Genomic DNA, 13,142 nt, shown 5'->3' on the forward strand with positions numbered 1-13,142 from the left:
GGCAGTGCCAAAGAATGCTCCAACTAGCGCACAATTGCGCTCATTTCACATGCTAGCAAAGCTATGCTTAAAATTCTACAAGGCAGGCTTAAGCAGTATGTGGACCGAGAACTCCCAGAAGTGCAAGCTGGATTTTGAAGGGGCAGAGGAGCCAGAGACCAAATAGCAAACATGTGCTGGATTGTGGAGAAAGCCAGAGAGTTCCAGAAAAACATCTAATTCTGCTTCATTGACTACGCAAAAGCATTTGACTGTGTCGACCACAGCAAACTACGGCAAGCTCTTAAAGAAATGGGAGTGCCTGATCACTTCATCTGTCTCCTGAGAAATCTCTATGTGGGAAAAGAAGCTACAGTTAGAACTGGATATGGAACAACTGATTGATTCAAAATTGGGGAAGGAGTACAAGAAGGCTGTATATTGTCTCCCTGCTTATTTAACCTATATGCAGAATTCATCATGCGAAAGGCTGGACTGGATGAATCCTAAGCCGGAATTAAGATTGCTGGAAGAAATATCAACAACCTCAGATATCCAGATGACACAACCTTGATGGCAGAAAGTGAGGAGGAATTAAAGAACCTTTTAATGAGGGTGAAAGAGGAGAGCGCAAAATATGGTCTGCAGCTCAACATAAAAAAAAACAAGATAATGGCCACTGGTCCCATCACCTCCTGGCAAATAGAAGGCGAAGAAATGGAGGCAGTGAGAGATTTTACTTTCTTGGGCTCCTTGATCACTGCAGATGGTGACAGCAGTCACGAAATTAAAAGACGCCTGCTTCTTGGGAGAAAAGCAATGACAAACCTAGACAGCATCTTAAAAAGCAGAGACATCACCTTGCCGCCAAAGGTCCGTATAGTTAAAGCTATGGTTTTCCCAGTAGTGATGTATGGAAGTGAGAGCTGGACCATAAAGAAGGCTGATCGCCGAAGAATTGATGCTTTTGAATTATGGTGCTGGAGAAGACTACAAGAAGATCAAAGCTATCCATTCTGAAGGAAATCAGCCCTGAGTGCTCACTGGAAGGACAGATCCTGAAGCTGAGGCTCCAATACTTTGGCCACCTCATGAGAAGAGAAGAATCCTTGGAAAAGTCCCTGATGTTGGGAAAGATTGAGGGCACTAGGAGAAGGGGACGACAGAGGACGAGATGGTTGGACAGTGTTCTCAAAGCTACGAACATGAGTTTGACCAAACTGCGGGAGGCAGTGCAAGACAGGAGTGCTTGGCGTGCTCTGGGCCATGCAGTCACGAAGAGTCGGACACAACTAAACAACAACATAAAATATACCAAAGTTAAATCAAAAGTGACTGCCATGTTCTCATTATACTAATTCTTGCTGGGGTTGGGGTTGATGCTTACCTTCCTTCAGTGCTGCCTTATTTTCTTCCTTTTTCATTGTTGCTGATGACCTAACCATTGCAAAACCAGACTGAGTTCCCCCTGCCATACTCGTCTGCTCAATTTCTCCAGATTCTAGAGAAACTCTTTCCATTTTGGAATCCTTCTTATTGCTTTTCAGCACATCTTGCAATGTTCTGTTAAAGAGGCCACCTACACGGGGCCGATTCAGCCTGAGTGTCCGCTTAACGGAAGAATGTTCGCTCCTTGCCAGCAGCTCTGGCTCATCCACAGCATCATAATCATGTCTTCTTGGAGAATGTTCCTGCTCTTCTTTCCTCTTTTTTCCCTTCCCAAGGATGGGGAGTGACTCACCTGAAGGTAGCAATTCTTCATGTTCTGGTTTGCTTGATTTATTAATTTGAAAATTATCTCCCAAAGACCCAACAGATGAGTTAGAAAAAGAAGTAAAACTACCAGGGTTTCCAAAGATACTTATTGGCCTTTTTTTATCATCCTCTGTGATCTTGCTTGGTAAAGGACTACTGAATGAAGGCACTAAAGTATTACTGCTTGCTGGTTTTGAAAAGCTGAAGCTTGTATTTACACTTGAACTGTGGCTCTCTTGAGAAATACCAAAGGGGGCTACTCTTCCAGATCCACTACCACCTGGAAAGGAAAATGTGAATGGAGCTGGAGTTATCTGATTTGGCGGTTTCTCTTGTTCTGAACCAGTGCCAAAGATAGGCTGAAACAAAGCATTCTCGGGGGGTTTGAAGCTGAAATCTGGCCTCCCAAAACTACTACCAGAAGTTTCTCCAGACGTAGCTCCAAAGCTAGAAGTATTCTGAGAACCCCCAAGACTTGTAGGTGGTTTAAAATTGAATCCTTGCTTGCCAGCAATGGAAGAGCTAGTTGGTCCAGAAGTCACAAAGGAAGTAGTTTGTCCAAGGGAAAAAGGCTGGGTAAATCCTGGGGGTTGCCCAAATCCTAAACCTTGCCCTGAAGGTTGCAGTCCTGAAGTTATGGTGAAGTCAGAGTGGGGTGCAAACCCTGGATTCTTTAACAGTCCACTGTTCTGCCCAAAGGCAGAAAGCTGACTGAACTGGAATGGTGGCTGAACTGGAAATATTCCTGCTGAAGTGCCAGGTGGAGTCTGGAAAACTCTGGGTGGCTGTCCACTAAATGGTGTATTGGGATTCATCTTCACAACCAGCCATCTACGCAATAGATTCTCCCACCTAGAATCTGGTAGCTTTCAACTCCTAACCCATTGTTCTCATAATCTGCAAAACAAAATAAGTAGGACATATTGTAATATCAGTACAATTCTTTTAATTAAGAAATTGTTTCTGGAAAATATAAATATTTCTCATATGCTCTAGTAATAAATTAGCTACACTTAGTGCTGAATCATATTATTAAGGATCTATCATTAATACATTTAATCACATTATCACAATATGTGAACCTATTCTATTAAATGCCTTTTCATTAAAACAGCTTTTCTTCATAAGCACTTGATCAAGAGATCCCATTGAAAATGTCAGTACCAGTTCTCTCATCAAGACCAGCTTGAGCATGACATCAAATATAAATTACATATATTTAAAGACCTTAGCCTAAATAATTTGTAGATTTACTGTTTTATTACTAACAGGGAAAGCAAAAAGAATGGAGAATCCTTACCAATAATTAGGTAAATTACTAAAACAAAATGCATTACCGTACTAAAATATGGTGACTTTTACTAAGGTTTAATCTTCCCATCTTTCTTATTGTCCTCTTTGACATTATGTAGCATGAAAAATGAGATACAAGGGCAATACAAGTCATTGTCCAGGGGAAAATACAGGTTAGGCTTCTTCCTTTTCAAGGCCTACTTTAACCAAGGTGGTAAATGATCATTTTGGATCACAAGTGGAAATTCAAGTGACTGAATGGTCTTCCACACACTTCATGCACACAGAAAGTAAACATGATTAAGAGACAGTTACAATGGACCTTTCTCTCTGACATCATAGTTTTCTATGCACAGGCAGTTTTTGGGGCTTGGGGAAGCATTTAGTCTGCTGTCTGAAGCAACAAGGGTGCAAGCCAGCCTTCCCCAATCTGGTGCCCTCTAAACATTTTGGATTACAGTGCGCACCAGAAACTTGTTGTTTGCTTTATTTATAAGTTGCTGCGTTTTATATTAATAGTGCTTACAATGGTTTCTCCCACCACCTCCAATAATATTGTGATTACTGCGAGCTGCTTTGAGCCTCCAGTTGTTGCTGGAAAAGCGGAATAGAAATATTGAGTCAAATAAAATAAAAAATTGAAGGGCTGATACCATGCTGTTTTTGTTGTACTTATCCACATTTTTAGCCCACTGCAGTCTCGGATGACTGCTACAAAAAGGTCCCGTAGGCAGGTAGACTTTGCATTTGTGGTCAACCTCAGGCATCACTCCTTATAGGTTAGCCTACCCCTTACATAGAGACGAAAGAGATTGCTTTCTGACCCTTTATTTGCATATGTGACAGTAAATAGCTTTGTAACACAGACAGCGGTCCTCAATGCATTGGCTGCAAAACGAATCAGGAAAAAGGCATTAGATAAAATAGCTTGTACATTATTTTTGTGATCTGGCGGTTTAATCCGAAATCAAGCTAGATTTATTTTGTGTCTGTTATCTTCCTTCTCCTTCATCATGGATGTTGGCTCACATCCTCTGCTTTATCTTATGAATGCTATTGCTACAAGTCTGTCATGGCCTTTGGCCAGTACAATACACTTAGGAACTTATGGGCATGTTTTTATGCAGTTCCAACTCTATCCTCCCCCCCCCGCCATGATCGTGTTGTTTTGTCCCCCCCACCCCATGTTTTTAGCTGCCCTGATTCTTATCCGTAAGCTGCCTTGGGTCCCTGTCAAGGGAAAAGGCGGGCTGCAAACGAGCACCTCCTAATTAGGCCTCCCGCCATAACAGCCCCACCCCCCGGCCTCGAACTGTCGCGGGAAGCGGGCAGGAAGGGCGCCGGAGTCAGAGCAACTTCTCCTCACCCGCCGCTGCCGCGGAGAGCCGCCTCAGGGCCCCGGAAGCACCTCTGCCCCCCTGCGCGCCCGCGAGCGTCGCCTGTTATGAGAGAGGCTTCGGCGACGCTCCCAGAACGACGGGATGCCTCTGGCAGCAACTCCCGCCTCTTCCGAGCAGGAGACGGAAGTGACGTTTCACTCCCGCCAAGCGAGCCCCGCCTCGTCGTTTGGACGGGCTCGCGAAGCTGAGGCCGACCCCGCCTCCCCCGCCCGAAGCGCATGCGCAGGAGGGAACGCTTTTGAGGCGGTAAAATAAAAAATGCAATACTGTACCTCTGCGGTATCTCAGGGGCCGTGGAAGCCCATCCAGTAGTGCTGTCTATCATGATTGGCAGCATCTATCCAGTGCTGCAGACGTGGAATGTTTCCCAATCATACCCAGAGTTGTTGGGACTTGAACCTAGAACTTTTTGCAAACAAAGCAGAAGCTATACTGCAAAGCTGCAGCCCTTCCCAACCCTTCTACAGCCGAAACAGCAGGCACATTTTAAGAGCTGGAAATCCCGCATTCATCTCGCCTCAGCCTCAAATTCATTAGGGCTTCAATCCTGAGTACTTACTAGATATGGCGAACCTATGACACCTATGATTGATGCTTTTGAATTATGGAGCTGGAGAAGACTTGAGAGTCCCATGGACTGCAAGAAGATCAAACCTATCCATTCTTAAGGAAATCAGCCCTGAGTGCTCACTGGAAGGACAGATCCCGAAGCTGAGGCTCCAATACTTTGGCCACCTCATGAGAAGGAGAAGACTCCCTGGAAAAGACCCTGATGTTGGGAAAGATGGAGGGCACTAGGAGAAGGGGATGACAGAGGACGAGATGGTTGGACAGTGTTCTCGAAGCTACCAACATGAGTATGACCAAACTGCGGGAGGCAGTGCAAGAGAGGAGTGCCTGGCGTGCTCTGGTCCATGGGGTCACGAAGAGTCGGACACGACTAAACAACAACAAAAAGAAGCAACTCTCGAAGCCAAAGGTAGCGCTTCTTAGTTGGCGATTCTCTCTTTCTCTCTCCACCACCCCCTTTTAATAAGTTTTTATTAAGTTTATCTGTGTTGCAGACCTTTCCCCCGTGGCTCTCTCGCGCGTGCGTCGGGTCCTGAGTTGAGGGAACAGGGGCGCCCAGCAGTTGGTCCGCCAACTCGGGACGGGTGGGTCTCCGCCTTGGGTCTCCTCGGAGGAGCCACGCCGAAAGCCCCACAGAGCAGCGTCTGGCGCTAGCCACAGGCAGGGAGAAGGCGGGAAGGAGGCAGGCGAGCAAACAAGTGGAGGAGAGAGGGAAGGATTTTGCTTCCTTTCCTTCCTTCCCTCCCTCCTCCCAGGGGGCGGGTGTCCTGCTTTAGGGCTACGATGGGCAGTTGCAGGCGGGGCGGGCTTCTTGCAAGGGGAGCAATCGGAGGGGTCGCTTCGCCCTGGCATCCAAGCGAGCGAGCCTCCGTCCCGAAGGTGTTGCAGGCAGTAGCTCCTGCCAGCCGGCCAGAGAGGAAGCGGCGCGGGCCTTGGCCGAGCAGGGAAGTGAAGGGAAGGGTTGGCGGCGCTCTTTCCCTGCGCCTTCTCTATGGCGGAAGCGCCTCTATACCGGAAAGCAGAGTCCCGGAGCGAGCCGAAGGTTCCCCTCCAGGGGCCGGCGCTCGGAGCGGGGGAAGGTAAGCTGTGTCGCTTTATTCCACTTTCGAGAAAACAGTTTGATGATGATGATGAATTATATTTATTGTTATATTTATGCATTGGTTTATTGCAATTCCTTACATCCCGCTTTTCAGGATACAAACCGGCCACCCAGGTCGCGCTGTGGGTTAAACCACTGAGCCTAGGGCTTGCTGATCAGAAGGTCAGCGGTTCGAATCCCTGTGACGGGGTGAGCTCTCGTTGCTTGGTCCCAGCTCCTGCCAACCTAGCAGTTCGAAAGCACGTCAAAATGAAAGTAGATAAATAGGAACCGCTACAGCGGGAAGGTAAACGGCGTTTCCATGTGCTGCTCTGGTTTGCCAGAAGTGGCTTTGTCATGCTGGCCACATGATCTGGAAGCTGTACGCCGGCTCCCTCGGCCAATAATGCGAGATGAGCGCGCAACCCCAGAGTCGGTCACGACTGGACCTAATGGTCAGGGGTCCCTTTACCCTTTACCTTTACCTTATTGCAATTCCTTACATCCCGCTTTTCAGGATACAAACCTTTCCACGGCAACTTACAAGTAACATGAAAACATGTTTAACACCCACACGCAACAGAACAATACCAATATATAAAATGGCTATCTTTTAATTTTTGTCTGTTGTTATAGTTGCGCTCTCAGTGTTACAGATATTATAGAATGTCTTCCCCATATGGCAGCTGCTGGTTGAAGGGCCTTGGCTGAGGCGGTGCAGGGATGCAGCCACAGCAGGCTTTTGCATGTCCTTTGCTTGTGTCACTTTCTTGAGATAAAACGGACCCCCAGGCAACCGTTATTTTGGCACCAAACAGTTACCCCGTGGGAGAGCTGTGCCTTGTTGCAACTATTTATTGTGCAATATTCTGCTCTTACCAATTTAAAGGACAAGGATTGTGCAATGTTTCAATGATGAAAAACATAATCCTCTGAGCATGTGCAGTTGCACAGTTCAAAATATGCTTGCAGCATATAAAGTGGCAAGCTATGCTGCATAGTGTTTTAGTGTCTCTGAATGTGCATTTATATGCTTGCACATTAGAAACAAGATGCACTTGTACACCCATTGACAATGGAAAGGGAGCTAAATTCTGAAAGACAACTCTAGAAACTCACACTAACATGCATTTAGCAAAACATCCCCAAAACATTGACTAACACTAGGAAATCACAACTGTTGGAACACAGTGTTATAGGACTGGGGTGGGGTGGAGGCTAGTCTACATGTCACTTTAGATGGGATCCTGCAGGAAAAGAGACTGCTTATTTTTATTTTTATATTTTTTATTTAAAAAGTTGTGGGTTTTTTGCATAGACTATTAATTGCATTCGTCCATAACAATTTTACTATTTTTTTAGGGGTTCTTCCAACCCCGACTTCCATCCACCCTTTCCCCGGTTTCCAATATCTTTTCTTTTCTGCGACTAAATATTTTTTATCCAATCTATTAAATCTCCCTTTTCAATATATTACAAGTGCTAATCCAATCCTGACGTTTTTAAATATTTGTAGTGCTCTTTCATATATTCTATAAAATTAATTATTCATTTCTAAAAAAAATTATCTTCTTGATGTCTGATCTTCCCGGTCAATTTTGCCATTTCTGCATAGTCCCATCAATTTCGATATCCGTTCATCTTTCAATGGCTTTCTTCCTTCCAACCCTGGGCATACAACATTCTTGCCACTGTCATTGCATACATAAAAAGGGCCTTTTTTTCTTTCAGAATCTCTTCTCCTATTATACCTAATAAGAAAGCCTTTGTTTTTTTTAACGAAAGTTATTTTAAACATTTTTTAAATCTCATTATACATCATTTCCCAAAAGGCTTTTGCTGACTTACAGGTCCACCACATATGATAAAATGTACCCTCATTCTCTTTGCACCTCCAACATACATTGATTAGACCATCATACATTGATTAGACCATCCGTACATCATGTTGCGGTACATAATGGGACCCAGGTGGCGCTGTGGTTAAACCACTGAGCCTAGGGCTTGCTGATCAGAAGGTCGGCGGTTCGAATCCCTGTGACGGGGTGAGCTCCCGTTGCTTGGTCCCAGCTCCTGCCAACCTAGCAGTTCGAAAGCACGTCAAAATGAAAGTAGATAAATAGGAACCGCTACAGCGGGAAGATAAACGGCGTTTCCGTGTGCTGCTCTGGTTTGCCAGAAGCGGCTTTGTCATGCTGGCCACATGACCTGGAAGCTATACGCCGGCTCCCTCGGCCAATAATGCGAGATGAGCGCGCAACCCCAGAGTCGGTCACGACTGGACCTAATGGTCAGGGGTCCCTTTACCTTTACATCATGTTTAGGGAAGCTTTTAATGTTTGTTCGATTTCTGTATTTTAGTATTTTGTTGGAAGCCGCCCAGAGTGGCTGGGGGAACCCGGCCAGATGGGCGGGGTATAAATAAATTATTATTATTATTATTATTATTATTATTATTATTATTATTATTTTCATATAATTTTCTTTTAACGAACAGGAAGCAGTAAATCGTAAATCCACTTTCTGTAACTTTTCCCATGACTCAAATTGTATATTATGACCCATGTCTTTTGCCCAATGTATCATTGCTGATTTTACTTATTCATATTTTGTCTCCTATGAGCATGAGACTTTTAATCTTGGGGTTGTGGGTTTGAGCCCCACATTGGGCAAACGATTCCTGCAATCCAGGGGGTTGGACTACATGACCTTCGTAGTCCCTTCCAACTCTACATTTCTATGGTTACTTAACCTACTGCAATGATTCTATTCTCTGCTATTTCAGCTGCTGGAACTATCACTGTCTAATGATGTTGGAAAAGCACTACTTTGCAGAGCATCATCTTCACTTTTTAAAGCTATGAGCCTGCTCATACGTAACCTGCAGAAAGCCATCCCTATCAGGAGAGTGCCACTTCGCAAGAATATAGAACAACTCCGTTGCATTTTGGGTGTGCAGCAGTTTGATCTTGGTGTTATCTGTGTTAATAATAGGCACATACAGCTGCTCAACAGAAACTACAGGTGGAAGAATAGCCCCACTGATGTGTTATCTTTTCCTTTTCATGAGGTAAACATTTTGCTTACGATTCTCCAGTTCAGCTACAGTCTTATGAGGCTTGTCTTGAACAGGAACAAGACAATAGGACATATTACAAAATGTGTTAAGGCTTCAAGTACATGTGGGTAATTGGGGGCCTTTGATGAACCAATCACACTTGTTAAGAATTGAGGACAACACAGACGCTGCATAGAAATATTTAAATTTGGGGAAGATGAAAGCCTGTGGCTTCTTTAAAACAAATAGCCAGCTTCTGTATAACCAAATAATCCTACAATGTAAGATACTAATTCTGCTTTACAGCTAAGAAAGCACTGTTCAATTCTAAATGTTTTTATTTTATTTCAAAAACCCCATGGAGTAAGTATGTTTAAGAGTGCAGCATTGCAACCCTATCACGTGGTGTTCCGCATGATCTGCTCCAAAGTACATTTATTTATTTATGTACAAAATTTAATATCTTGTCCCTGAATCCATTTGGAACTCACAGGATAGCTTACAATGTAAGAACAACAACAAAGAAAGTTAAAGTATATTTGCATAGAGTGCTTCAGTCCTAAGTATCTTTAATTAGAAGCCACACTAAAATCAGTTGAGTAAACATGGTTAGGATCATGCTGCAAAGTTGATAATTTGTGGGTTGCCAGGCCCACACAATGAAAATGCAGATAAAAACAGACAATTCCAGTTTCCTGCCCCAGAGGCAATCACACGAGCTCCATTAGTTACAGGGAGTTTAGAAATCAATATTGTGTTTCAACATATGTAATCTCTGCATTGATACCCATTGTGGATGTTCAAAAAATTTATGGAACTTTGAAAATATGTCTCTGTAACTTTTGGATCATAGTTTGGGCCTGTTCCCTTCACAGAATCTGACAGCAGGGGAGCTACCTCAGCCTTGTGCTCGAGGTGAATACAATTTGGGAGACATTTTTCTTGGAGTAGAACATATCTATCAAGAGTGTGAGGAGAATAAGGAAGATTTCTACAGTATTCTTACAGTAAGTATATGTTTACTAATTCAGTTATTCTGCTACTTAAGTTGGTTTTTATCTTTAGAGTTCTAACAAGTTAGCCTAAAACTTGCTTGGTCTTCTCAATTTACAAAAGACGCTTCTTTCATTTCCCCACTTCCTTCTAGCATTATGTATGCTATTAGATTTTCACAAAAACCAAACACATTGCAGGCATATTTTGTTTCATCTAAGCCATTGCTCCCTAAGACTCTTTGCGCAACTACAGCTGCTAACCACAGTTGCCCTAGGACTGCAGAACCAAAGGAATGCACCAGTCAGGGCACCAGGGGCAACTGTACCCCCTGCCTCCAATGCTAAGAGCTTGCTTCTTTACCTACACCCTCAAATGGACTCCTAGAATACTGTGTCCAATTCTGGGCACCACAATTTAAGAAGGATGTTGACAAGCTGGAAGGTGTGCAGAGGAGGGTGACCAAGCCTTGTGAGAAATGGTTGAAGGAGCTGGGTATGTTTAGCCTGGAAAAGAGGAGACTGACAGGAGATATGATAGCCATCTTCAAATACCTAAAGGGCAGTCACGTGGATGATAAAGCAAGCTTGTTTTCTCCTACTCTGGAGGGTAGGACTTGAACCAATGGCTTCAAGTTACAAGAAAGGAGATTCCAACTAAACTCCAGGAATGAATTTCTGATGGTCATCAGTGGAATGGTCTCCCTCTTGAGGTGGTGGACTTTCCTTCCTTGGAAGTTTTTAAGCAGAGGTTGGAAGGCCATCTGTCGTGGATGCTTTAGCTGAGATTCCTGTACTGCAGGGGGTTGAACTCAGTGACCCCTGGGGTCTCTTCCAACTCTACTATTCTCTGATTCTGTACCACAATATCATCACAGGGTTGTTGTGAGGATAAAAATGGAGGGGAAAGTACACTACTTTGAGCTCTTTGCAGCAAAGGTGGGATATAAATGTAATGACTGATTGGTAGATAGATAAATACATAAATAAGATGGGTGATCTCTGAAAAGTAAACATCTTGGCCGTTCCAATTAAGACACATGACAAGTGAAGAAACACAACTGAATTTCAGTAAAAGACTGAACAAATATTTTTTGCTTTCTAAAGCAAGCCTGCTTATTTTTGAGACAAGCCCCAGTGATTTCCATGAAATGAATTCCAAGTAACTTGGTAGCAAAGCCTAGCCCTAAAACCATGGAAGAGAATTATAATGAACAAAGTCACCTGTTCATTATTTTGTTTGTTTCCAATAAAATGTGATCCTTGAACACGGAGGGCAGAAGTGAAACTCTGAAATATTTTCCCCCTCGCACAGGTAACGATTGCTCATGGCATGTGCCACTTACTTGGCTATAAACACAGCACAGAAGCAGAGTGGCAGCAGGTGAGTGCTTTCCTTGTGATGAGCAGTTTCGCTGCATGCACCCTAATCTTGGAGCAGCAAGGGACTCCAGAGGTGCCAGCACTGACCCAGGGTTTAATTGTTTGGAACAAAGGTCAGTGAAGACTCTAATGTCTTTAGGATGGCTTTATTTACATATACACACACACACACAATCAAAAAAAAATTTTTTTTTTGAGGATAGTATAGAAGGACTCGCAGCATTAGCATTCCAACAGCTATTGCCTCCCCACTAAGTTTCCAAGGTGAAGACCCCAAAGCCAGTTTTCAATTCCGCCCACAGTGGCAGTCAAGCCTCTGTGTCTCCTTTGCTTCCAGATTCAGCCAAACTCACACACAGCAGCCCCAACTATTTTTCTTCTACTTTAAAAGATGCCACCTCCAGCCAGGTGAGAGTATATGGACAACTTATCCCTTCTTGGAAAGCAGCATTACTCAGTTGTCTCTATGGTAACACAGCTGACTCTTCGGTCATGTAGATGAGGGTGTTTAACAAGACCAGCAACTTGACAAACTGTTTTGACCAGTTCAGCAGGTTCCTTCCTGCAGAGGCCCCCATTTTGTAGATACAAAACCACAAGCTTAGTTGGGATCCACAGGCATTATCCAAACCGATCCCCCATCCTATAAAAATATTAATACTTGATTCACCATCTACCTCTACAGATGCCCTAACTAGGACTAGATGACTGTCAGGATCCCTTCTACTCTATTCTATGACTCAAAGTTTGTAAGATGACATTGTTGTGTTATTTGGAAGGAAATGTATGCAATCACCTTTGCCTTACCTCTTTTTCAGATGTATGAAAAGGAAGCACAGATTCTTCTGGAGCTAAACAGATTGTCAGACACAAATTTGCAACCACTGACCAAACACCACTTCTAGTAGCCATATTTGTATGTTGGCTCAGAAATAAAAGAAATGAAAGTTCATTTTTTTCCCTTACTAGTGGGTTTTTGCTATCAAGTCCCCAAACAGTAAGAAGAAATGTAACTTAAGCTTGTTTTGCAAAATAATGATTTCATTGGACTGGGAAATAAGACACTTAATGAAGAAAACGAGGAAGACCTTATACTACCAGTCCTCCTACTATGAGCCATAACAGGCAGGAAAATAGATTTCATCTTTCAGTTTTTAAAAACATATTGGATTATTCTCCTTGAAACAGATCCTATTGATCCACTGGTAAGGCTCCAAATTTCCCTCTGCGACAACTTAGTTGGGGTCTGGGCATCTTACCCCTTGCCTTCCTCCTCCCCGTATGCAAAATCATTTTATGCAACAACACATGTCCCATTATATCATTTTGCAGCTGTCTGGCATTGTTCAGATCTCAGATGTGATCAACTTTCTTTGGGTTATGCCCTGCCTAGCCAGATATTACAACTTCCTCAGGATAAGGGCATGAACTTGTAGAAATTGGGCTATTGGAGAAAATGGCAGCTTCCAACCTTAATAATAATAATAATAATAAATATTAATGTTCAAATAAGTACAGAGCAATCTGTTGTATATCTCACCTCCCTGAAGCAGTTAAGTTCTATATAAATACAGAATTGGTGGTTATAGGGATTCAACAAGAAACCCAGTAATGAAACTCATTACTACGGG

The 13,142-nt window shown here is 43.5% G+C and overlaps 2 protein-coding genes across 6 annotated transcripts in view; one reads left to right on the forward strand and one right to left on the reverse strand.

Annotated features, from left to right (window-relative positions):
- MCM3AP (minichromosome maintenance complex component 3 associated protein) overlaps positions 1–5,789 on the reverse strand; it is a 57,002-nt gene extending 51,213 nt beyond the window's left edge. Inside the window, exons 1-3 of one of the 4 annotated variants that reach the window (XM_035139653.2) lie at positions 5,494–5,789; positions 4,700–4,832; positions 1,367–2,631 (exon numbers count right to left, since the gene is read on the reverse strand). In XM_035139653.2, coding sequence (XP_034995544.2) covers positions 1,367–2,549 — 1,183 coding nt within the window. In that variant the 5' untranslated portion in view covers positions 2,550–2,631; positions 4,700–4,832; positions 5,494–5,789. Of the gene's footprint in view, positions 1–1,366; positions 2,632–3,553; positions 4,166–4,393; positions 4,549–4,699; positions 5,305–5,493 lie in introns of those variants that run through there. The other 3 variants (XM_060282468.1, XM_035139645.2, XM_035139661.2) reach the window with 3 other exon arrangements.
- Positions 5,790–5,929: 140 nt separating this feature from the next.
- YBEY (ybeY metalloendoribonuclease) lies at positions 5,930–13,009 on the forward strand. Of its 2 annotated transcripts, XM_035139694.2 has the most exons (5): positions 5,930–6,076; positions 8,864–9,148; positions 10,012–10,143; positions 11,444–11,512; positions 12,330–13,004. In XM_035139694.2, the coding sequence occupies exons 2-5, from the start codon at positions 8,939–8,941 to the stop codon at positions 12,414–12,416; spliced, it is 498 nt and encodes a 165-aa protein (XP_034995585.1). In that variant the 5' UTR covers positions 5,930–6,076; positions 8,864–8,938; the 3' UTR covers positions 12,417–13,004. The 2 variants fall into 2 exon arrangements, with proteins under 2 accessions (XP_034995585.1, XP_034995593.1); XM_035139702.2 differs by lacking the exon at positions 11,444–11,512 and having other exon boundaries at positions 12,330–13,009.
- The last annotated feature ends 133 nt before the right edge of the window (positions 13,010–13,142 follow it).

This window comes from Zootoca vivipara, chromosome 1 (genome assembly GCF_963506605.1).
Source record: "Zootoca vivipara chromosome 1, rZooViv1.1, whole genome shotgun sequence".
NCBI classification, from domain to species: domain Eukaryota; kingdom Metazoa; phylum Chordata; class Lepidosauria; order Squamata; family Lacertidae; genus Zootoca; species Zootoca vivipara.

Coding starts and splice junctions, on each gene's coding strand:
- YBEY (XM_035139694.2), top strand. CDS start 8,939: ATGAGCCTGCTCATACGTAACCTGCAGAAAGCCATCCCTATCAGGAGA. Junction 9,149..10,011: donor TATCTTTTCCTTTTCATGAG/GTAAACATTTTG, acceptor TTCCCTTCACAG/AATCTGACAGCAGGGGAGCT. Junction 11,513..12,329: donor CAGAAGCAGAGTGGCAGCAG/GTGAGTGCTTTC, acceptor CCTCTTTTTCAG/ATGTATGAAAAGGAAGCACA.